Source organism: Tenebrio molitor, chromosome 5, assembly GCF_963966145.1.
Source record: "Tenebrio molitor chromosome 5, icTenMoli1.1, whole genome shotgun sequence".
In the NCBI taxonomy this organism is placed as follows: Eukaryota; Metazoa; Arthropoda; class Insecta; order Coleoptera; family Tenebrionidae; genus Tenebrio; species Tenebrio molitor.
The window spans coordinates 7,880,993-7,906,948 of record NC_091050.1 but is presented as its reverse complement, the minus strand read 5'-3'; the positions used below and the strand labels follow the sequence as shown (position 1 = coordinate 7,906,948).

Below are 25,956 nucleotides of genomic sequence, written 5' to 3'. Positions count from 1 at the left end.
GCAAGGCTGTAGGGGTTGTTAACGTCGATCAAACCTTGACACCGCTTTTATCTCGGGTGTACAGAACCGAAGTAATAATTTTAAACAATTCTGATTCGCAGATTGTGGTTGTTACCGAGATTTCATGGTTTGCATGGCTCGTTGCGTTTTAATCAGGGCACATAACAAGAACGCTCGGAAAGTTTTCAAAATATTTTTAAAACGTGTTAATTGCAAGCGGGACAAATTCAAAATTGGCGAATTCGATTTTATGTCTTAATTTAGTTAATCAAAAATCAAACTAATGAGATTACTATTGACTTATAATCTATTGTCGCGATAAAAATAAGTTTCTCTCGGTTTTAAAAATAGATTGCCTGACAGCATAAAATTATGTGAAATTGGCGATTTATTTCAATAAAACTTTTACAACGAACCGGAAACTATTTGGGCTGTTCCAAAATACGAAACGATCTACCCTTGGTATTGACGACAAAACGCATCTCAACTGGGTACATCAAATTTCCGGTGTCTATTTTTAAATCTTCTCTTACATCTGAACCAATCAATAAATTATGCCAATACCGGAACTATTTTTATTAAGACCGTTGAACATTGTCTTGGCCAATACATTCTACTATCATGCAAGAATTGGCGTAAAAATTGATTTTTTTTTTAAATCCGTTGTCAAACGTTATTGATAGTCTCAATGACTAATCTTAGTTAATGTTGTTCTACAAGATTGACATTTATGGTTCCTTCTTCAAATTAATGTAATTACATCAGGATAGGATCCTTATCGACCTTTTAAAATCTCGAAATGAAATTGTAACACCTACAAAATGGATTATGCGAAAAACACTTTGCAATTCGATCGATTGACGGATTAATTCACCCGTTCGACTAGATTAATTCTACCGATCGGCCTAGCTAACTCAACCGCTAAACATGACTTAAGTCGACCGGTTAAATTAAGTAACCTGAACTTAATTAACATGGACAAACATAAACGTTTCAATTATTATGATTTATTAATTAATAATTACTAACTAAAATTACAGAACTATAGCTATATCGTTGATCCTCTACCTGAATTCTTGCCTTATTCTTTCTATATACATACAGGGTATCTATAAATGATTGTCTGGTCCAACTTGCTACGGAAACTTGTCAAATTTTGAATGTGCCGCTTTATACGAGAATATAGAATAAATTCGGCAAATCTAAATGTCCCATTTTCAGGTTAGGTTGTTAGCTAAATCCTACCCTCACAAATTTTGCCAGTCTGTTTAGCTCTATTTGCAATTTGTATTGAAAAGTACAGATTTTAGATGTTGATTAACTGTGATAAAACGAATCTAAGGAACGAAAACTGAAAGCTGAAAAGCGCGAATAAAACTCCATTGTCAGAAGCGACAGATAATAATAAATTAGAATTGGGAATCTATTTCAAAAAGGCGGCACAATCATAATTTTTTCTAAAACTGTCTTCACTCGACAATCATTTATAGATATCCTGTATATTCTGTATTTGTCAACTTTTTTATATTCAGCATTAGTCTCAATGCAGAGTTCGACCAAGACAATTGGTTTTATCTACCAGACATGCTTATGATGTTACAGGATTTATTGAAACTTTAGAAGGGAATTGTCAAGTAGTTGGGACATTCTTAAAAGTAAACACTATTTTGCATCATTGTTATATTTTCCATAATAAATATTCCTAAAGTTCAAGACAACACTCCTGAAGAACTAGAAGATTTAACTGACACATTCGGACAGCATATTCGTGTGCTACGAATATATAGCGTCAATAGACCAATAGGCAATGCTAATGGATGTTTGGTATATTTGGTTAAATAGGAAATATCAGCGGGACACCACGTTGCTTGACAATAAAATGCCCAGTCACAAGAATCTTAATTAATTTTTTTGGAGAAAATATGTTGCGCAGAAACCACACCAAAATTTCGGGGAGAATGAAACGAATTTCGTAATAAATCAAATCATCCAATTCGTGGGCAAAACTTAATGAAGATCGCCGATCAAAATTCATCAAAAACAAAACCGAACAAAACGAATAACACATCTGATTCATCAAACAATGCAAATTATCCATGTCCTATCTGTCAAAACGCGCATAAGATTTACAAATGTGATCAATTCTTCTCCGCTAATCAAGAACAAAGAACGAACAAATCAAAATGGCGCAATTATGTTTCAATAGCTTGGGTAAAGGTCACCGATTGAAGGACTGCCAAGCAACAAGCGTAATGGAATGGAACGTGAAGAAACGTGCACCCTCGAAGATGACTGACAATGATACGGTTCGATAGTGAAGTATTGATGTATTATAAATTTTAAGCGTTTAAATTGTTAAAGTTATTCAATTACTATATGTACGTTTACTTTTTAATCATTACTTCCACTCAATATTTTGTACATAAAATACATTCATGTTTTTTGGCATAATAGGAGGCCACGGAAATTTTGCATTTAATTTGGCAGTAAAGTTGTCTGTTGAATTAGGTTATGTTTTTCTAAGTTTGTTTGAGGTTATAAATAGTGGCAATGTCTAGTGCATTGTTGTCAGTTTTACTAGTTTGCTATAGAAGAATACTCAGACATCGCGGGAAATTCAGCAACATGCTATGTTCAATTTGATAGGTTCACATGTCAGGCACTTCAGTGACAGAAATCGGACATATGTCCAACATTAAAAAAATAAACCATGGCTTCCCATTACACCTGAATGGTGTTTAGTTGAGAGTCCTAAGATTTACATGTTTACTCTTGTTCTTACATGTCATAGTTTATTTGATGACCCTTGGACTGATGATACTGATTTTTAAAAGTAAAAACCAAGTAGCAACATTTCCACAAGAAATAATTTATTTAATAAGAGTCAATAATTTTATTATTACATTTCGATTTATCAACTTTATGATCTTTATGATGAATTGATCAATTAAACTAATATAATTGCCAAATGGGTTTTGTCTTATGTCAGATTACAGTTGAGTGTCAATCGAATTGAGACGATTAGTCCTGTCACCGACATTTTGTATGTTGAAACTTAGTATCATATGAGACAAGTAGAAATCTAATTGATTTAACGAGTTCGTGACTGATTGGCTATTGATCAGTTAGTTGAATTGATGGGTCGATAGCTAGAAAGCATCCGATTCGTTTAGTTTTCTTAACCAACAAGTTCTTATAAAATGTAGATTAAAAGTTATAAGCTTACAGCAGGAGATATAAGAATTAACTACAGTATATAATTAAAATATCTCACATTTGAAAGTTGACACATCAATGTTCCCACATCAATAACAGGATCATTTAGTTTTACAGGTAGTTTAGTTGTAATTTCCAAAACCTCTTCCGCGTTAACGAAAGGCCAAAAGCAAAAAAAGATTTTCTTCATATTCCATAATTATCCTAAATTGCGTATATATTGGGTGATTGAAAATGATTGTGGATAAGTATGGCAACTATGTTCGAAAATTTATGTGGCAACTGTGTGGGTAGGGTAGAGTTGACATTTGTATGACATTTCATAAGCGTGCATTTGATTTTTTTTATACCGTTGCACATTGATTTGACAAATTAAATATGTTTTCCCCTAACTGACGCTTTTTTGCAGAGAGGGGTATGGTGGGTTGCCTAATAACAGAATTTTATGGACTTTTGTTTATGTTGTCTCTTCCAGTCTAATTCTAAGTCCGGGAAGCTACCGCCAGTGTCCGTCGCACTCAATTAGCTGTGGTCCGGCGTAAGAACACAAAATTAGCCGCGACACCCACAAGTGGGAGAGTAACCAAATTAAGCCAGCTGACACGTGAACAGAGGTACCCTTTAGGCCTGCTAGTACCTTTTTCCCTTTTATTTTCAATCATCGGAATAGACTAGGCTGGACTGCGAGGTTCCAGGTATATCGTGTTCACGTTCATAAATTTACGTTTATCAAGCTTAGTTATCAATTCACGGGCCGAAAGTCAAATTTCAGTGAGTCAAACGTCCATCAGCGTCTGTTACTAAATTAATTTATTTACACCGTTTCTTGGGACCAAACACCATCATACCGGATTACTTGTTAAATAAAATTTAGTGTGTGTTCAATCGTTTTAATACCATTTTGAAATCCTCCCAAAAATAGGGCCTCTCGTAGAACTTTACTAAATTAAATTATGAGTATCATAATATCATCCGAGGGAAAGCGGCAACCAACAATACACCAAATAAGGGAGAAAGGTGATATCGAGGAAGAGCCAAGTCGAAACGTTTCAATATAAATATTCCAATTGCCGGAGGTTAATTTTTGGGACAATTTGACTTTTTTATCAACTTTTACTTTTAGATATAGAGGAAAACAAGTACTGTGTGGACACCACTCTGATAACAGAGTTCAGAAACTTCCAGTTGTCTTTGAGAACGCAAGAGCTGCATACCGTTCTCTGCCCAGGAGAAATGATACAAAGTTCTCAAAAAATCAATTTAATGAGTCCTCCTTCCAAATACCCACTCCCATACAACAATCAAAAACTAACCTAACTTAAAACTAAGCCCTCTTTTAACCTAAAAGCTAAACCCGTTCTCGAAGACGAAGACCGACCTCTACCCCGCCCGCGAAAGGATTGTGGCGGCCGCGATCTGAGGGAGGTCCTCGTGAGCTTCGTCTCGTCTCCGAAGCAGAAACAAAAAGGCTCCACGATAATAACACAAAAAAAAAAACAAGAACAAGAACACTGGAGGAGGACCGCTGCGGCGACGTCGGCGTCCTTGGGCGATTACCTGGAGGTTCCTGCAGCACCTTCTCCTCCTCGGCAGATGGACGAATTCTCGAACCGACGTGTACAGTTGTGTTCGAAAAGCTGTTGTACAGAATTTGTAGTGTGTGAACTTGTGTGAGCTTTGTTGCGTGTGCGCTTCCTAGCAATACCTAATAATGCTTGAACACAAAAATTTTAAAAACAAGTTCCAAAAAAAGAAAAAGACACAACCATGGTGATGTTCTGTTACATTTTTGCAGATTTTTATGAAATAACAAATGTCAAACTTCTTGAGACACAGAGCTGCTCACCCGAAGGTTGTATTTTCCCTATTATGATTATAATAACAATAAAAATATTTAAAATTTATCGGGAAAATAATACATGTAGATAAATGTGTTTTTTTACATTAAATTAAAGTAACATATGAACACTTTAATTTTAAAGTTACTGCAAAAAGAGTAAATTAACCGTGTGTGCTCCCACACTCGGCACTCCCTCAAAAATTTACATCCGTCGGTAAATTGCAGCTACCTTACCCTAACTTGAAAGGTAAAGGTGACTTTTACAGTTAGAGAAGCCGAAAATTTATGTTATTTAGGGCCAATTTACAGAAGCGAAATTAAGTTAATCGTAATCAAATGCGAGATTAACTGAACACGTGATCAGATTAAACCAATCGAAGTTTCAGATTCATGGGTTAATCGCGCATTAAAATTTAATTCGAATTAAATATTTAATTCTCTTTCTGTAAACTGGCCCTTAATGTAGTTTAAAAATATATACATACATATTATTATATCGTTGCTTTTTTTTAAATTTGAGTCGACTGTGAACGCACCACTGGGGTAAAAACGTAAAATTTAACAGCTGATCCGTGATTCGTAATCCGCGTATAGTGCGTTCACAATCGACTCTTCAACGCCTATTTTGAGGTGAAATTTAAAAAAAACACCCGATATGTATAAGCTGGTGATAAAGTAAACAAAATTCAAATGACAGGTATTTTTTTACTCAAATAATCCTGAAAAAAAGATTTAGAAACACACAAATGAAATCATGAAAACAGAACATCAGAAATTGTCCAATACTAGTTTTGTGCATTTATTATAAAATATCATTACATACTATGTAATTTTCTTCTTGGTGTTTAAAAATGGTCAACAGAAGAAATGATTAATCTGATGGAAATAAAACGATTTAATCGACATAAAAAGCGTTTGGAACAAAAAAATGAAACAATCGTTCTCGATTCTGATAAAGAATAGATTGAGGTAGAGTGTATTACAAATACGAACAAAAAATACAATTTTGATTGATTGAAAACAATAATAAAAACAAAATACCTATTCGTTTTTGTTTTTTTTTTTTCGTTCAATTTCATTTCTAGAATGCACGTCCTGCATAACAATATTACAGTTAATGTAAGTATTATGTTACCGTTAATATGCGAAATCTGGTTTTATGCACATTAACTAATGTCTCTCGATAATATGCATAAAGACCAAAGATTTCGGTGCTTATGATATCTTTAAAATTTTAGTTATTATGCGTAAAACACTAGATTTTCCTTATTTTTTGTAATGTTAGATATTCAGTTATACCACGAGTAGTCAAAAATTGTCGAATATTTTTGTGGTGGTATCACGAATGGTCATTCGCTGTGTTCATAAACCGAATGACCATTCGTGATACCATCGGAATAATATCCTACTACCTTTGACTACGAGTTGTATTCAACAGACTATTCAATGAACCAAATCAATGTTTAAAATAAAAATTTTCAAAGCTAGTTCGCAAATCTGCATTACACATGATTTCATTGTTCAGTTAACTTCGTAAGAAAGTAATAATTTCCTTGAATAAAAATAATAATCAAGGTTTGTTTAAAATATTCACCTCGACCACTAGTGGAATAGTCAGTTATATTTTCACTAGTGGAATATTCGCTGGAATTTTCTGTTGCTAGGCTACGAAAGGAAATATCTGCTATTTTATTGGTTAATATTTGAAAAATAACAGGTGAATTGAATAGTCAAGTTAACAGAGTACCATGAGATCGAAAAAAAAATTAGAGTTGGCTGTGACCAAAAATTTCAGTTGGCAGTTCGTTAAAATTTCAATTATCAGATGTCAGTCTTAAAAGTTAAGTTAGTGATTTTGAGAACGTTGAAATCTTGATTTTCATAAAGGGGTGCATTATGTGTGACCTGTCGGTTGTAAAAGAATCATGAGAAGCTCCAGTCGTATTTACGAACTAGAGTAAATGTTCGAAATGTCTGCCTTCAGCTTCCAAACATAATGCTACTCTCTTTGCAAATGACCTTCGCAAAGTCGGGACATCAATTAAATTGCAGTTATCAGTAATTACTTGCATTAATTCGGGAATTGTGCCAGGCCTGTTTTTGAGCACGTTGTTTTTCAGGTATGACTGACCTTTTTGGTTTTGCATTTTTGTCGTCCCAGAGTACCTATTGTTTTTAGTTGTTATGTATAACGGGCATATAAATTCGGTTATTTAGACAAATAATTGAAGAATTTTGTGTGTTAGGTATAATAAATAAAATTTTAAAGATATTATTCATAAGCACTGAAATCTCTGGGGTTTAAGCATATTATCGAGAGATATTAGTTAATATGCATATTAACTAAAATCTCTGGATATTGTGCATAAAACCAGATTTCGCATATTAGCGGTAACATATCTGTGGCGGTCGTGAAAAAGTAGGTAAGTCAAATAATTTCAAAAATGAGTTAACGATGTTTACACCTTAATAAAAAATCATGGAATTAAATAATTCAGATTTTCACAGTTTAAAATTTACTTATATTGAAAGCAAGTACAGGTAAAAAGAAGTTTCTATTTAATTACGGGATTTTAGGAATGATGTGGAATTTTGAATCGTTGCCCTGAAAAATTAACATTTTCGACTTACCTACTTTTTCACGACCGCCACAGATATAAAGGGTGTTTTTTAAAATTATAGTTTACTAAATGTCGTTGTAACGATCACTCACCATCGATCTTGGACCTGTTGAGAAAACAACAACGAATGCCTTTTGTTCAGTTGAATAAACCATTTTGTAATATCAGTTACCACTTAGTTTAAAAAAAAAACTACATATAGGTATTTTAATAGAAATAGAGCACAAAATTAAAGTTAAACTGGACGACAGTGACAGCACGTGGTGACGGCTAAAAAGTTTCATAAAGTACAGCACAGGGAATATAATAGTTACTTGCAATAAGTTGCAAAATACGAGTGTTTTTTTCACGAGTCGTAAATTTTGTGCAACAAGCGCAGCGTGTTGGACGATTACACTGAGTGTAAAAGAACACTCATTTTGCAACGTATTGCATACAATATTTTTTTATTTAGCGTCAATTTACGCTTTATTTGTTATAAAAAATGGGAACATTTCACACAGAGATTTTAGAAGATCTTGTGTTGGAAACGCACCGACCGACTATTATTAGAACAGAAATTTTTTGCCTTTACCCATAGGCGGCTATACATTTTGATGGCTAATTTATTCTAAATCTTAAATCAATGCAAATTTACGCCTGCATATTATAAAAATACAAAGCCACTGGGGTTGGAAATAGATATTTTTGTATTAAGGGCGTGAAGGAGGCGATTTTGGCTCGCGGCGGAATTATAAGCACGAGGCCCGAAGGGCCGAGGGATTATAAGACGCCAAACGGCCAAAATCGCCGTTCACACCCGAAATGCAAACATTATTTTTTGTAAAATGATTTAAACCCACCCTAAAGCTTTGAAAAAATAAATGACATGATTCGATTTCAAAAGTCAAGAGTTATGTTGTTGGTTGCCAATGTGATCAAACAAATAAAATAGCTATTAAAATTAATTGTTGTCCTTTTAGGCCTTAGGGCGCAAAAGGCATTATTTACACCCGCAAATTACTGTATAAATGACTTCATTTTGATACGATTTTACAAAAAGTATTTGGAACATTGGCAAACCAAAAATAGTTGGAAAAGTAATTTCAAATACTTTTTTAGATCATTATCCACCTCGACATTAAGTATTTAAAACTGATACAAATATGTACATACATAAATAAAAATATATTGAATAAAAATTTTATTTTTAAGTATTTCACATCGATCAAATGAAAGGTACAAACAATTAATTGAAGCATCAAAGTACTATGTAAAAAATGGATTGTTTTAGTCTCATCATATGAATTGTGGTTGTAATAAAACTATATTATTCGGAAAACAAAAAATTTTTACAGCAATCTGATAAGTTTTATTTTACGACGGTTGCCATAATCTGCAAGTTAAAATTTTATGGCTGATTGCTTGTAAAATATTTCAATCACGGAGTATCATGCATGTGTATGTTGTATATCATATTATTCATTATTTCAAGACGCGTGAAATTACCAAACACAGATTGAGCTGCCTCTGGCCCAAATTACATGTAAAGAAATGATAAGATCAAATCTATGACTGCTCAATTTCAAATCTTCAAATTACTTTGAGATTGTTTGTATCGTAAAAAAGTATACTTCTGGGATAAAAAAGAGATTATCCAATGAAAAATCAACGTGGGTGTTTGTAGAGAAGTAATATTTGGTTCGAGTTGTGCATTTTTGGTAAACCCACAAATGCAAAAATAATACACTTTTTTAATATTAAATATGAAAGAACAGTATGCAACAACAATATGCAAGGTCATATGAAACACAACAAGATGGCACCACTTGCGCGTAACCAAATTTGCAACACCCAAAGGATTGCGTATGAAAATTAAATGATTATCTTTTATTGTTAATAACGCATACGTGATAAATCAACGCTTTTAAAATTAAATCTCTTAAAGCTAAAAATTTTTCATTTTAGGTAATGAGTATCAGGAGTATTGTTAACAATACTAAAAGTGTAAATTATTTTCGTTTACACGGTGCATTAGGTATACAAAATATTATTTTTCATGACAATAAATAAAGCATGTTTTCACAATTCGCATAATTCTTTCATATTTTGTTTATTTTGATTTGTTATTTAATTTTGCCGACGGAAACGGATATGATTCTGTCCAATAGCTCTGAGTCACAATAAAATTTATAATACATAGTTATATTTTCTTGTACGAACGTAAAAATATGATTGGGTACCGAAAATTTTTTCTGTTCTAGAAAATTTCATGCAAACACCCAGCAGCTAAAATTATTGCAACCTTTTTAGGATATGAATACATTATTACGTTTTAGTTTTACATATTTGTTTTTTTTAATATTTTGTTCAAAATTGTTACGTTTAGGTACGCAAAGGAATGTGTTTTTAGTTTTGAACAAGTAGCGATGATTGCGTAAGTAACGTGCGATCGAATAAAAAAAATGGAGTTACCTGGATTGTGCTATTTTGATTGGTTCAAACCACCATTTTCGCCTACTCTGATTTTTTTTTTCGTCCGCACGGTACTAAATCAATTAATAAGAAATGTTCCTATATGGTGCGAACTTTTAGGTAAATACTAATAAAATAAATTTTACACATTATTTATCAGGGAAAAAATAGTAACATGATAATTTATATTAAAATTTCCTACATAAAGCGTATTCATGACTCTTAAAACATTCTATTTAACAGTAGATCTTGTGAAAACAATGTTTTGTAGTACCTAACATCCCTATTGCATGCCAATTTATTAACAATTTTCTATAGAGAACATGCAAAAGTTATTAGTTAATACATTTTTCATCTTTTTCTTCCGAAAACTTTGTCCAATCAGATTGCTGCCAAATTTGAATTTCAGCCAATGGCAAGCACTTGACAACGAATATGCATGCACTAGCGGCTAGCCTATAAATATTCGCTATAATTTGCTTATCATTCGCTGTAATTCAAATTTGGAAACAGTCTGATTGGATCAAATATTTTGAAGGAAGTTGTCAACGAGATCAGGATAAACCAATGATATGATCACCAAAAAAAAGAAATAGAATTTGCAATACTGTCATAACAAATAAAGAAATCTTCAGTTTGGGAACATAATAGGATAAGTAATGGTGAGAATTTTTTTGCGATATGAAATGGAATCAGTTTGTTGATTTTTTTTTGTAAAATAAGCTAACTGATATACAAGGACAAACAATTGAAAAAATAAAATCAAAACAGTTGAAATTATGTTATCATAAAAAAATAAAAAGGTGAGTGGAAAGCATTAAACTTCCATAAAATCTTAACGTGCGCAAAATTAATTCAGTAAGGAAATTACATTTGAAACGTACTTCAAATGTAAGAAGCAAATGGTATTTTAAAAATATTATTAGAAACGTTGAACACGAATCCATTTCAAAGTTAATTTACTCCGAAATTGATACAGGATTATGTTTTAAGCATTATATACAGAATTATAATTTGTTACAATTTTTAAAATACGAACGTTATAAATTTACTGTAGACTACGTGTCAGAAGACAAATAGAGTTACTTGTCAAATAAATTGCTCGTAAAACAAGTTGGTTTATGCTAGTATTCTTCTTTAAATGAAACCAATCCAATAACGAAGCTACTATTGTTTTTTTTTAGAAAATAAATAAAAATATACGTGATGAATCAATTAACTGTCACTGTTTTTAGAGCAATAAAATAAGAGAGTCATAACATACCTACATATCACAAATCACTGCGCATTGGTTAACAATTTCGACTACCACTCAGCCAATAAATCAAAATTAACTTTTGCTTGTCTATAAAGAGCAATGCCGAGTTTTTGCATTATAAAACTCCCACATTTTGTTAAGAACCATTGAAAACATTCTTTTCTTTTCAACACCAACTGCAAATGGCACCAATAAATATCTTAAGATAATAAAAAGTTAAAGTACAAGCGTAAACATTTTTTTAATTTTTCTCAAACCTCGGGAAGCACAAGTGGGTGACTTGACTGCCAAAACACAGGAGTCTGGTTAGTACAGATCAACAACATGCCTTGTGGACTGAAATTCGTCAAAGCAAACTCAAAATTTATGTACATAAAGACTCATCTCTTTGAAACACAATGATCCGAAGAAATCAATTAAAACTGTCTCTTGAATTAGGTTATGTTTTTCTAAGTTTGAGGTTATAAATAGCGTCAAAGTCTAGTGCATTATTGTCAGTTTGACTAGTTTCAAATAGAAGAATATTCAGACATCGCGGGAAATTCAGCAACATGTTATGTTCGTTTTGATAGGTCCGCATGTCAGGCACTTTAGTGATGGAAATCAAACAGTGTGTCCAACGTTAAAAAATAAATCATGGTCTTTATGCCAAAACAGCGTGAACGGTGTTTATCAGTAAATTTGTTTATCAACACTGTGACTAATATACTGTTTCAAATTTCACACCACGAAATTGTAAAATGTATCTGGATACACTTCATTTTATTTTTATTTACTAAAGAAATATTTTAAATTTGCTAAATGCAGCGGAACGATTATTTTCTCCCGAGGCCCGTCCAAGAATAAACTGTCACTTTATACTTATGAGTGACATTTGACACATAACGAACTGCAATATTCTTTAGGGAATAAAATAAAGGACATCTAGCCCTATTTATTTATTTAGAAGAGTTTACAATTTTTAAATAAGGACACTCATCGGTTACCTAATATCTAATAGAGGTGCAATGGCCAATCGAATCTGAATAACTGTAATCGTTTTGTTAAGTTTTTTTTACGAGGTTTACGTCTTACTTGTTTTGCACTTTTTATAAAAGGGACTAAAGTGTCTCTTTTTGTATCTAGGGCCATAAAGTGACATTTCAAATCCCTAGGGACATAAAGTAAAAAAAAAGTTTTCCACTCGTTTCTCCATACACCACTTAACAAAACCTTCATATTGCTGTTCATTACTTACTGTGTCGGGATTAAAATCATCGTTTATACCCTTAATACATAAATAACTATCATTTATTTCGATCGTCAAAATTACACATTCTCTAATTCGCATCAGAAATATCTAATTGTAAACTAATAAATTTATCCATTAATGTTGTGCATTTATCTTTATATTTGCTTTACTACATTAACAACGACAATTGTAATTATTGGCTGTTGTAAATTATAATAAATAGTTCTATACAGGTGTTCTACTTGGAACAAAAAACAAGTTTCTTTTATATTACAAATCTTAGATACCTACCCACTGCTCACCTATTAAATTTTAGATTCAACAATATTTCAGTTAACGGTGGTTCCTATAAATATTCACCCATAAAATCATTTCTGACCATAAATTAACCTCATCGATTATCGTTTCTGCTTTTGAGCAAATGACGTCTGTGACCCTAATATATCTGTCATAATTATTAAATAGGTAACCTTATAGTGAGTTATTAACATTGTAAATGAGTCCACGTTTTATTTTGGGTATATGGAACACCACCCAAATTAATAATGGATGAAGGATAAATAGTAAAAAATAAGTGGCACTATTGTTTTATTTAAATAAGGTTATCGATAATTATTCCTGGAGTATTAAACACATTATTGAACACATGAAAATTTTTATGCTTATTATATCTCATTTTAAAATTCGTTCAGGTTGTTTCATCTGAGATGATTAACAACATTATAAAAAATCGTAGTTTTATTGGGCTTTTAAATTAGTCTTTATAATAAATCATCCAAACGTATTTAATACAAGTTATTTTTATTGATAACATTATATAATTAGACATTTCATTTAATAGATTTGCAACTAAAAGTATTCGAACTCGTAGGGGTTTTAGTAACAAGCTAACAAATCGTACAAAACGTACTGATACTTGATAATTACGTATCGATAACACCACGTATTTTTTTTTTTTTTGTACTCAGCCTCAAAATTGGTATTTCCCTGTTATCCTCGGAGTGCGGGAACAACGATTTCCTGCACGCGGTTTTTTAAATTTCTAGCAGAAACTAGGGGAAATTGCATTGTAGGGTTGGTGCTTAATGACGTAGACAGACGGAAACGTCAATTTACTTTAAATAAAATGGACGTTTTCAAGAAGTTATGCTATGCTAAGCTACTTTTCACCCTTCAATATGCCTCCTAGCAAATATTTTTTTAGAGGATTTATGCATTGGTCTGGACTAAAAAATATAAGAATCGACGTAGATAATCTTCCTTGTAGTCACTCAATTAATCCGACCTTAAATGGTCTACAATAAAAATTACAATATCATTATTACATTATTCGCTATTATGAACATTTCCAAGAAATCTATTTTTAATTGATTTCTAATATTGCCTTTATTTAAATTATAATTGTAAGCATGCTGACATTGGTCTACTTAACCGTGTTTATTGATTTACAATCCAAGACAAATAACACTTCACTTATTCCGCCAAACACATTGGAATACAATTTGCGGGTTAATCATTATTAAATAATATTATTGTTGTAAATTAACAATTTCTTTAGATACATGTTGATTCAATTAAGAAAACATGTAAGATTGTCAACAGAGAGATATAGATGTTTACTCACTGATGACAGTTGAATTACGATTAACCATACCGTGCAATTATTCCGAAATTCTACATCCTCCAAGTAATCGTTAATCAAGTATTACAAAAATGTTTATTAATAATTCGTTCTTAACAGTACAAGGACGGTACAGTACAATTTTTACACGTAACTAATTCTAAACAGTCCTTGTATTAATATCACTTGTATTAATATAACATAAAAATGTTGAGTTGGTTGTCTTGTATTTTTGTTTTTGTAAAATTGATGTGATATTTGCACCTCATCTTTGACATCGTAAAATAAAATATACGAAATTCTCATTTAGTGTTTAGTGTTTAGTGTTAGATTTTTCATAAATGTTCATCAAGGATTCTGAGAACAGGACAAAATTAAAAACAAAACGATTTGACACCATGAGTGGTGTACCAAATCAATATTTTCTTGTGTGTTGTGTCACAACACTTCTGGGAGTTCGGCTTCTGACACATGTCCGCAAGATTCTCTGACGCCATTAAAATTTGAATCAGATGACAACTTAATAAGAAGGCGTTTATTCGACTAGTAGGGCACATAAAGCACAGCATAAGCTTCTTCTTGTTGCAATTAATAAAAATACTGTGAAAATAGTTTGCAAGTTTTTCTAAAAATTTCATCATTATCCTTAATAATAAATTAAACCGACCTAAATGCCTTGTCACCGAGTGTATGGTGAACCAAAACAATATATGTAGTCAAGTCAAGCAACGTCGAGTGCGGTCAGTGTTTGGATAGGTGGCCGCCGGGGAAACCGCGTTCTCTTGAAACTTGAATAGTTCATAGTTCATAGTTCATAGCTCCGACATGGAACTGGGAAAAGTAGTGCTTTTAAAACAATAAGCGTTAGTTGATAGAAATATTCATAATGATAAATAAAGCCGGCTTCGACGCTTTCTTTATGATATAAATATCAATACTAATAATTAATAAATATATGTGGCCTCGCTGCCGTCCTCTTTGTTTATAATAAAAATAGTAATAAAATTAATTGACCATAACTGATATAAATATTCAAATATGTAGGTATATCAGAATTTGCACTTACATAGAAAACCAATGCAATCAAATCACGTTTCAAAGAGGGTATCTGTTATTGAATAATTTAATTCAATAATAATATTAAAATGTTTACGGTCTGAGTATGCTTTAATTTATTATTAGATAAACGTTATCCGACGGCAACCTCAATACACTTAAAAATGTACTTAGGTATCATTGTAAGTACACGAGTAATTTGTGGTAAACTTCGTCCAGCGAGAGATTGGGAGCTTTTAAATTGTATTAAATTAGCTCAACACTACAAAATGCACTAGAATACATTAATTAGAGCATAATTTTATGGCAAAAATGTTACTGCTTAAAGGATATATTTCAAATTTTACGTGCGCTAGATACTACTTTCTCTACGTAGAATTTAGTGATTTTTATGTCATCCAATCTCTCGCTGGACACACTATAATAATTTATACTTACAGGACGAGTTCCTCTTAGAAAAAAAAAAACACTGAAAGTAAATTGATTCTGTAGTAACAGCATAACAACTTTGAATTTATCGATTAATTTACGAAAGCTTGTTGCATAGCGGCTAAAGGGTCTCAAATTTGACTAAAAAATGTTTTATTCTCAAATTTCCACTATTTCCATTAATCATATTAATTCAGAGCTCGAACGGTATTTGACTGGATTATTTTATGTAAACGTACAATCGTACGAGGGATTCTAAATAAATGTATTTAATTAAAAATATATTGCTACGGTTATTTCGGCGCAATTATCATCTCATTAAAAATGCGATTGGTTAAGCAGCAGGGGTTTTATCGAAATTTTATGGCTGTAAAACCATGTAGGCTCCTCAAATGACGAATTTTCATTGGTGGATTTATGTAGTGTAAAACAATCAGTTAAATTTTACAATAATCCAGAAATGTCATAGTAGGTATAAAGTGATAAATTAAAGAAATCAAACAAGTGTTGAGCATTAGTGGAGTATTTACACATAATAAATAGACTGCCAAATAAAAAAACCAATGTCGTGAGTCACATGAATCGATACCATATTGTAGAAATATACTGGCAAGCAATTAATTATTGAAAGTATATTAAATAAATACGACGTGTGCTCTTCTGTAGGTATTCACCAAACTCAGTAAAAATAACATCGTGATAGCAGATCTGCCTTAGAAAAACTTATATGTAGATAACCAAAGACATTTCAAAAAGCTGTATAAAATATGTGCCAAATTGACAATGTGTGTGATATAATACGGAAATCAAACAGCACATCCGCAAAGAAGTTAACTTTAACAAGTGCACAAAACAAAAATCAATGAATTGTAAATTTCAAAGACGAACAAGTCTACAACGTGACATAATTTATATATGGTGAATGAAAAATTATTTACAATCGACGATCTGAAATGGTGGAGCAGAGTCCCCGGCATAGTAGATGGGCATGTGGGCGTGACTTAAGTTGCGCGAGAAGGTTTCTCAAGTGAAATTATCTCCAGTATAAAAACAAGGCTAAGAGGATGGATGCACAGAGATAACATTCACAGCTGAGGTACCACTTTTGGTATCTGCGCACCCCCACTCTATATGCTCATCTCGGTGCCGAGATTATTATAGAAAATGTTGAAGAAAGAAAACAAAAAATTAGAATCTGAAATTGGTGCTAGAAAAGAAAACTTAACTAACCACCCCTTAAAATATTGAACCAATTTTATAAATTTTTCTTCGAATCAAAATTAATATCTCAGTTGCTAGACATGACCGGTAATGGTAACATTACTAGACTGGATTTGGACAACTTTGAGTAATATGACAATGCTGTGTTGAGTTGAGATGAGGAACAGCAGAGGTGACTTCATCTAATAGATAACATCAGTTCATCTTATTATTTAAGTGATCAGTCAACAGGATTGACATGATCAACAAGAAAGAATTTTAGAAAACTTCTTTGAACAAACTCAATTAGATTACATAATTAATATTGTGAGAAAATAGATGCTACGCTACGAGGTTGGTAAGGACAATATAACAGAATCGACGTAACATTTCTTTCTTTCTGAGGTTTTGTTATTGCATCTGCTATTTTTTAAAAAGGCAAGGGGATGTCTAATTTTGACACAATTCATAAAAAATAAAAATAAATTTTTGGTTATTTTTTGTTTCACATAACAGCATTAGTGCTGTTATACTTCATAACCGCACCGTAGCATCTTTATCATAATAGAATAGCATTCATGTGTGCTATAGAATCTTAACCCTACAACTTGCATCAAAGTTATAAATCTTACCTTGTCAAATGTCAACAAGTGAGTGCGAATGAAGTCTAAATTTTTAATTATTATCCGCGGTTACCAACAGACATTTTTATTATTTTTTATTTTTATTAGTCGCTGGAAAATTCAATCTTGAAATGAATGTTCTCAGCCTATAGTCAATTTAGTTTTGAGCTGGAAGATGTTGCAATTTGCTGTATTGATATAATTAGGTGCCATAAGTAAATTACGCTGTACGCTTTGGAGTGGGTGATAAATCGTTTAAAATTGAAAATCATAATTGCACATTGTTTCAGTTATGAGTAGACTTAGTGCCTGTTACAATGTTACATCAGGTTAGCTGTGTGAGGGCACTCTTAGTGCTTGTCTTTATTAATACTGTAAGTAAATAGACTCATTATTTATACGAAAGATAACGAACAACTAATTAATTAGAACGATTTTTCTCCGTCTGGAACTCGCGACAAAAATCCACGTAGATGGGATGTAATTGAATTCATTCATGGTCACAATACAATAAATAATCAAACATATCACACTGCTTTTGTAAGAGTTAAGTAAAGAAGCTAAAGGATAATTAATTCAAATGATAATCGAAAGCTAACGTACTCACGTCAGCAATTATTTCAATTTTATCTTCGATCGGTTCTGGTGGGATACAAATAACTAATCATAACAAGTGTCAATCATACCACGAAAATAATTTAAGCAACAATTAATTACGCTAAAACTACGGTTTGCTAATTTCCGAAACCTATTTTAATTTTTAATGGGAAAAGAGAGCGAGTTTGATCCGTCGCTGCATTTAAAAATGGATTTTATGTGTTACGATTAAATATTTGTAATGGGTCGTTAGGTTCATAACTCGAATCCAATAGGAAATGTAAACTTTTGTGCCCGTCAATTAAAAGAAAACTACTAATCCAAATTGTAATTTTTCTACCAGCTACGCAGCATTTATATATTCAACATTTCATTTTAATAACGAAAATTTGATACGAGTATTATTCAAAACATCTGATTATAAATCAACGCCACCAACGTATTACAATTATTTAAGCATGTTATTGTGAATAGAAAAGTAAGACCTCACAGCATCCTATAGTTGATAAGGAATTTTTGATAACGAAATATTAATTTTCTACTTAAATTGTAAGGTATTTCACCTTCAATTGACTTTCTTCAATTCTTTTTCACTGCTTAACTTCATTGGATATCATTTATCTATAGAGTAATTAATAAATATAGTCTATTCACGATGAATGTGGATAAGTGGTAGCCATGACATCTGGTAAGATTGTTGGTACTAACTACACAACAAATTAAATTCCCTAATAGAAATTGATAGCTTTCGTGTTAGGTTAGGTTGATTTTAATTAAGGTTAAATTATGTGACGGAAACGCTAACATTGTTGCCAACTTGAACGTATTTCATAATTAAATAATACTTGATTAAAAACAGGATTTTTTAATGAAATTAAATTGTTCAAATCTAAATGTCGGAACTGTCATATCATATTTCTGACAGGAAAAGATATAAAATTGAGTCACTTTATCCAACATGATAAAAATAAATCACAACCACCCCTTATCCACATTCACCGTGAATAGACAATACATTTGCCCTTTCTTAAAATATAATAGAAGTATAAATTCAATTCGAAAAAATTGCAATTCTTAAAATGTCTTAACAACATAATATTGAAACAAATTTTGGAAAATAAATACAGTTGGTTTAAAAAAAACGGGAACTGTCAAAATAAAATTGACACATTTTTACAATTCTTACATAGTGTGAAACCTTACGAGAGAGGTTAGAATTATTGTCAAAATTCGATGACATTTTTAAAAATTGTTTGATCGTATCTTCAAGTAGACAATTAATTGACAAATGGACAAAACCCAAATTTACATTAGGAACATTTTCTTTTCCCGTTTTTTTCGCAACCAATTGTACCTACAATGAAATTTTAATTGCCATCGACCTTAACTTGTGATATCAGCTAACGTCTAGATTTCGGAGAGTGACTGATGAAATATTAATTCGATTTTTTATTTGTGTAGCAAGTACAAGCACAATTTGACAACATAAAAGAAGCAAATGAATTTGACAATTGTGAAGACATGTCAGGATATTTTCATACTTTGCATTCACTGTCACCGGTGGAAGCATTCAAATTAATTACCTCACCAATGGCCTGTGTAAACTGTCCTTTAGAAACAAAGACTCTTCGGCACGAGTTAATAATCCTCGTAACGAAAGGATCATTAAAGGTAGATGAAATTATAAGACAACTTAATAACATTGGCAGTCTAAATCGATATGACTTAACAATCACAACACTGTTGGCTATCAACGAATTTTTAGATGTTGACAGATCTGTCAAAGAGACGATAAGTAACGCTATATTCTATCTACTGAAGAAACGCTATCTGCGAAAAAATGACTTTACAACAGTAAGAAATGGATTTTGCGATTACGCAGCATACAAGAGACCAGTAAATAAACCTCCACTTGAAGGCAAGAGTATTCATCCTGACGGGGTACCTAAGAAGAAACCACATCTCCCGCCCAAACCAGTGTCACCACCTCCTACCAGTCCACCAGTTTACGCAAGTCCTGTGTACAGTATACCAAAAGTTTCTGAGTCGAGAGAAAAGTACTTCCAACCGACCCCAACTGCCGCGTACATTCCATCTGTAGAACCAACATTTTACACAACCGACTTCTACCAGCGTCCGTTGGCCTATTCCCTCGCTCCGCTTTCTACAGCAGTCAGTCCTATCATCCAGACGTCGAAAAAACCAAAAATCTCTTACGAAGCCTACGATCATCACGAGTATCACGATAGTTCTTGTTTGTGTCAGACGAAAATGCTTGAATTGCTGCTGAATCGCATATTAGATATAGAAAACCACCGATTGCATACCGAGTCGTGTAAAGAAAAACATCTAAAACATACCCCTATAATCCACCAGACGTATTCTAGTCCAGTGATTCACACGACCATAAAGCAGCAGCCAGTCCCAACGGTGGCACCAACAAGCGTGGTTAAACCAGCGGTAAACAAAACCACAGTTCATCAATTTGGAGTATACACAAGTCCTCAGCCTAGTACAACAGTGCAACCGACAGAAGAACAGCCCTCGGTACCAACAGTCGAAGATTCGAGTGTGGGAAGTCCCTCGATTCCACCAAAACCAAAACCAAAACAACCAGAACCAGATCATTCTTCGGTGCATAATACAGGAGTGCCGAAGAAATTAGACGTTCCAAAAATAGAAGCACCAGTAATACCAAAGGCCACCACTAGAGCACCAATAATACCCACAGTGCCAGTCAAAACGCCAGAAGAAATCAAAATAGAAAAAGAAAAGGAGAACGTAGCCATAGCGCAGAATTTGATTAAAGTAATTCCGAAGCCGGAATATCCCCATGAAAAGCAAATGTACGAGAAGTTTAAAGTTTTGCTGACAAAGCCCGAAGTTCAAGAAGTAGTAAAGCATATGAACTTTTCCGGTGCTAAAACTGAACCTGAACGTTTAGCGCTGATGATAACGACAATCTTGAAGACAGTCAGAACGGAAGAAACGCAAGAGATATTGACATATTTTACAACTTTCAAAGAAGCAGCTGAGGCGCACTTTAATTATGGAAATTTAATTGATGCTTTGCCAGAACCCAAGACGCCTAAGGCGCAACATCTTTACAATATAACAAAGAAATTGCTAACAAACAAGGATGTCTATCATCTTCCAAAAACTGCTGAATTTGAAAACTCCACAGATTTCCAGGATAAACTAATATATATATTGAGTGAAGCGCTTAAGTCTGACACAGTTACCAATGAAGTTAAGGAAGCCATAAGTTATTATTTGCCAATCTTGAAAGCTAAACGTGCTAACATCACATACAATAATCTCGTATCTTTACTACCAGCGCCTTTAACTGACATAGAAAAGAAAAAATTCAACATAATGAAGAAGGTTCTGGAGAGTGATGATATCCACGTCATGATGCAACATGTCAATTTGGCTGGAGCAAGCGACGAGCAACGGTTAAAATTAGTTTTGCGAGAATTATTGACAAACCCAAAATATAAAGACTTGGCTTCGGTCGCCGGGTATTATAAAAACCTGATCGCCACTAAAAAGCACGGATTTAATCCCCACGATCTCTTAAAGCTGTTAAATGTGACGACAGAGAATAAGCCTTACGTCGACAAGATTGATGACTATTTCCATACTGAAGAATTTGACTCAGTTTTGTCACAGCTTGATCTCAACGCTTTGTCAGATTTGGATAAATTGTGCACCATTCTGCAAGCAGTGCAGATGAGCGCGACGCATCCGGAGGTTGCGCAAGCTGCTGGACATTTCGTGCAACAGCTGCAACGAGACATTTTCTTCCGAAACATGAAGAAGATTGTACAACTGATTCCACAACCGAAAACTGACGACGAGAAGAACAAGTATGGAATTGTCACCAGTTTCTTGCTTACCGACAAAGCTTTCGATTTACTGAACCACATAGATTTGTCAGTATTTCCAGATAATAAGTTGCTATTGGAATTTATCTTGAAGGCAGTTGTGGAAAGCGATGTAGACGTAGCTATAAAAGACGCTTTCGAATATTACATCGACCTGACCGAGAAGTTAGAAGCGATCGAATTTATCACCAGGAAGGAAATCAAAAAGAATTTCAAATTGACCGAAATCTTTACAGACACGCTTGACTTGAAATCACTTAGTTTGTCCCAAAAAGACGCTTTTAAAAAATTCTTCAAGTACATTTCTGAAATTAAGCCCGATGCAATGGCCAAGTTTGATTCCTGGGACCAAGCCAAAACTAGGGGACAATTTATGAAACTTTTGTTCGCATACTTGCTAGGACAACCAGAAACTAGCCCCGAAATAAAGGCTAGTATACAAGTTTTAGATTCCTTGGTGAAAATGAATGGCAAGGGAGCTCTACCACCATAATCCTAGATTTTTTTAGTTTTTGTTAAATGAAAATTCTTATGTCATGTATAAATGTAAGAAACTCTATGTTACAAAATAAGAAAAATACAACTAATAGACAATCCCTCAAGTATTTATTCATTTCAAAAAAAAAATGTCACTCAAAATGTCCCTGTGTGCTGATTCCTCTTTTTAAACCTTATGCGGACCCCATTAGTTGAAATGAGTACTATTTGGGAAGCAATTTGCAATTCGTGCGCTGGAATTGCAGGTAGAAGCTCGAAAGTCCTCACAATTCTGGAAATGACGCTTTTCATTTCAGCAACGGCAAATCTGTGTCCTAGAATCGACAAATTTTATTCATGATCAATCTGAAATTAAGATTATACCGATACAGTTTCTTGGCCCCGCACTAAACGGTAAATAAATGAAAGGCAATTTACCGTCGACGTTTTCAAATCTACTGGGAGAAAATTTTTCGGGTTCAGGGAAATAAGCCGGATTTCTGTGCAAAGCATATGCGAACAACGTTATAGTAAGTCCCTTGGGCAAAATTGTTCCTTCGTATGGTACGTCGTGATCCAGTTCCCTCGAGTAGAATGGACCGGGAGGATACAGTCTCAAAGTTTCTTTGATGAACAAGTCGAGATACTGCATACTTTTGAGATCTCGTGAAGATACAGACCTGTCAAAATCGTTGCCAAAAATTTTCTTCTGTTCAGCTAGGACCTTGGCCTGTATTGTAGAAACTGTAGAATGTCAGATTAAAGACCCACATTTACTTGCCTGCTCTTCAGGATGATTCGCCAAGCAAAATAAACTAAAACTTATGGCTGAGGCTGTCGCGTGATGACCCTAAAACCAACCGTGTCAATGTTTTCTCAAAATCTTTTGTACTATATACCGCGAACATAAAGGTATCTACTTCTTCCCTGATCTCCTCCAGCGACAAATGTTGTCCATTTATATTCAATTCCAAAAGAAGATCCAAAAGAGCTTTTCTCTGTTTTACTTCAACTCCTTTCGCTAGTGCGTCTAAATAAAGGACTCGACGACGTTTAATAACGTCCCAAGTGTGCGAATGCAAGATCTTGAGAGCTTTGTGTTCTTTTTTATAATCTTCGGTGAAAAAATAAATCCAATCAAACAACTTGTGGGGTGTAAAAACTCGCCCCATTATAAGGTCCAACATATTTTTGACACTTTGAACATACTCTGAGTCGCTGTTTTCCTGTGCTTTTACTGACGTCCCCATTGTTGTTTCTGCATAATAACAATACACCTACTTCAATCTAAGATAAGTTTTATGCTCACCACAAATTATATCAAGAGTACACAAATTTACAAATCTGTAGATGTCAACAGAGGTGTCGTCCAGATGTTTCTTAAACTCTTCGACCAAGATTTTGCTGTTCGATTCAAAAACTTCTAGAAAATCTTCTAGAAGGTTAAAGTGAAACGTGGGAGTGAGAACCTGGCGGTGTTTCTTCCACTTAGTTCCTTCTGAAGTTAAGAGACCTGTTCCTAACCACCTCTGGAAAAACTTGTAATCCATAGACTTCTTCACAAATTCCATTTTTGGTAATAACAACTCGTACAGCTTGTGGTTAGACGTGAGCAGTAATTGACGCTTAGGTCCAGTTTTGATGCGCACGGTGTCCCCATAATTGTTGATGTAGCCCATAAGAACTTCCAAAATTCCTAAAATTATCATATCCATATATATTTATGATCAGACTGCAATCTTCCTCGTTTTGTTTTTGTTTTTCGCTTTTGGGTAACACGATCAACTTTAAAAAAACATAGCCTACGTTTACGCAAATACCAAGCATTAAAAACCGGTCTTCAAGATTGCACAGTTCAATTTACTTTTAAGATTAGTTCTACTAAAAATATCTTCTTGTGATTGAAAATATGTTTACATACTCCAGCATTGTACAAACATTTTAAAAATAACTGTTGCTTAATTCTTAGTGTTGACATTTGTTAATATGAATCAGAATCTGTCAATTATCTCTGTGATTATCAAAGAATTTTAATGAAATTTTTTTTTTGTTGAAAAAACACAAATTTTATATTTCGTAAACATAAAAATGTAATTGAAAAAATAAATGATGAAAAACAAATTATATTTAGTAAACATAGAAATGTAATTGTAATTTGTAACCAGTAAATGATAAATAAATCGTTGCGTGTAATTTCTCTTTAATACAAATGATAAGGAATACTCCTTATGATTGTAGATCTGCTTTTGAAAGAAACAGAAACATCGTTTAACCACTAAAATAAAAGTGGTTTTTCAATTTGTATCACCACCACTAAATCAAAAAACAACTGTAAAACTAAGAATCATTGAAATTTTCCAACTTTATATCAGAAGAATTCATGACAGAAGCACTTACCTTTATCTGACGTAAAGTCTAAAGCGTGACCCAAGATGGGAACTTCCGGAGGACAAGGGAAACATTTCAGATATTTATTGTAGATATAAACATATTTATAATACAAAATTGTAGCCAAACACACAATAAAAATAAGTAGTAGAAATAACACTGCCATTAGTTGTTATTTGCACATCTACACCTACAGATAAACTTCAGCTGCAGCGATTTTTTACTGTGAATTACTATACCAGACGATCGTCTGGTGAGATCATGAGAATGCATTTGTGTATGCAAACAGTTCGAAGGACAAGGTCACTGAATTTTGGTACCCGACTGAAGCAAATAGCTTAAACAGTTCAATGTTTTTGGTTCATGAACGGACAAAAATCCAAATAATCTTTAAAATGACTTTTTGGACCAGTTTCATTTTGCAAATCCTGTTGGAATCCTAAACGAAAGACAAAACAACGATAGTTACAATGTTAAATATTAAATTACCGAAAAGAATTTTTGAAATTGGACATCCTTCCTCAAAGCAACCACTATGTTTGTGCGCTTCACTGGTTGCATTTGCTACAAGACACAAAAGAAATTAAAACTTTTCAGAAAACATACATAAAATACATACTCTGATTCTGTTCATTAAGTGTAAAACAACTACATCGGAGAAGCAATAGGCGACAGTTTTAATCAGACTGTATAATTGTTTTTTGTAATTGTGCCAATTATTTTTTTCCTTTTAACATTCGCTTTGCTTCCGGACCAAAATACAATAAACAAAATATTTATGTGTGACGTTATTATACACCGTAAATGATATTGCATTGATACAAAAATTATCAAAAATGACTGAACAATAAAACAGGTTTCATGAAATTTTACCTGAAATGAATTTTTTTATACCAACTTGTAACTTTATTTTCAATAAACCTATTCAATATAAAAAATTTGGTTACTTGTCTTTCACTAAGCAGTGGCATAATAATTCTGAACGATTGTGATTGGTTTGCAATTATTTTCTTCATTATTTCCAGCATTTCCAAGTATAATATAATAATTTTATGTTC

The 25,956-nt window shown here is 33.0% G+C and overlaps 2 protein-coding genes across 2 annotated transcripts; one reads left to right on the top strand and one right to left on the bottom strand.

The window, feature by feature from the left end:
* The first annotated feature begins 17,813 nt into the window (after positions 1 to 17,813).
* Positions 17,814 to 22,629, top strand: LOC138132180 (uncharacterized). Its single transcript, XM_069049586.1, has 2 exons — positions 17,814 to 17,923; positions 19,608 to 22,629. The coding sequence occupies exons 1-2, from the start codon at positions 17,867 to 17,869 to the stop codon at positions 22,524 to 22,526; spliced, it is 2,976 nt and encodes a 991-aa protein (XP_068905687.1). The 5' UTR covers positions 17,814 to 17,866; the 3' UTR covers positions 22,527 to 22,629.
* LOC138132184 (cytochrome P450 4V2-like) lies at positions 22,623 to 25,158 on the bottom strand. Its single transcript, XM_069049589.1, has 6 exons — positions 24,908 to 25,158; positions 23,820 to 24,206; positions 23,410 to 23,768; positions 23,292 to 23,360; positions 22,895 to 23,240; positions 22,623 to 22,845 (listed from the first exon to the last, which is right to left on the bottom strand). Exons 1-6 carry the CDS (start codon positions 25,062 to 25,064, stop codon positions 22,667 to 22,669), a joined length of 1,497 nt encoding a protein of 498 aa, XP_068905690.1. The 5' UTR covers positions 25,065 to 25,158; the 3' UTR covers positions 22,623 to 22,666.
* Between the last annotated feature and the right edge of the window lie 798 nt (positions 25,159 to 25,956).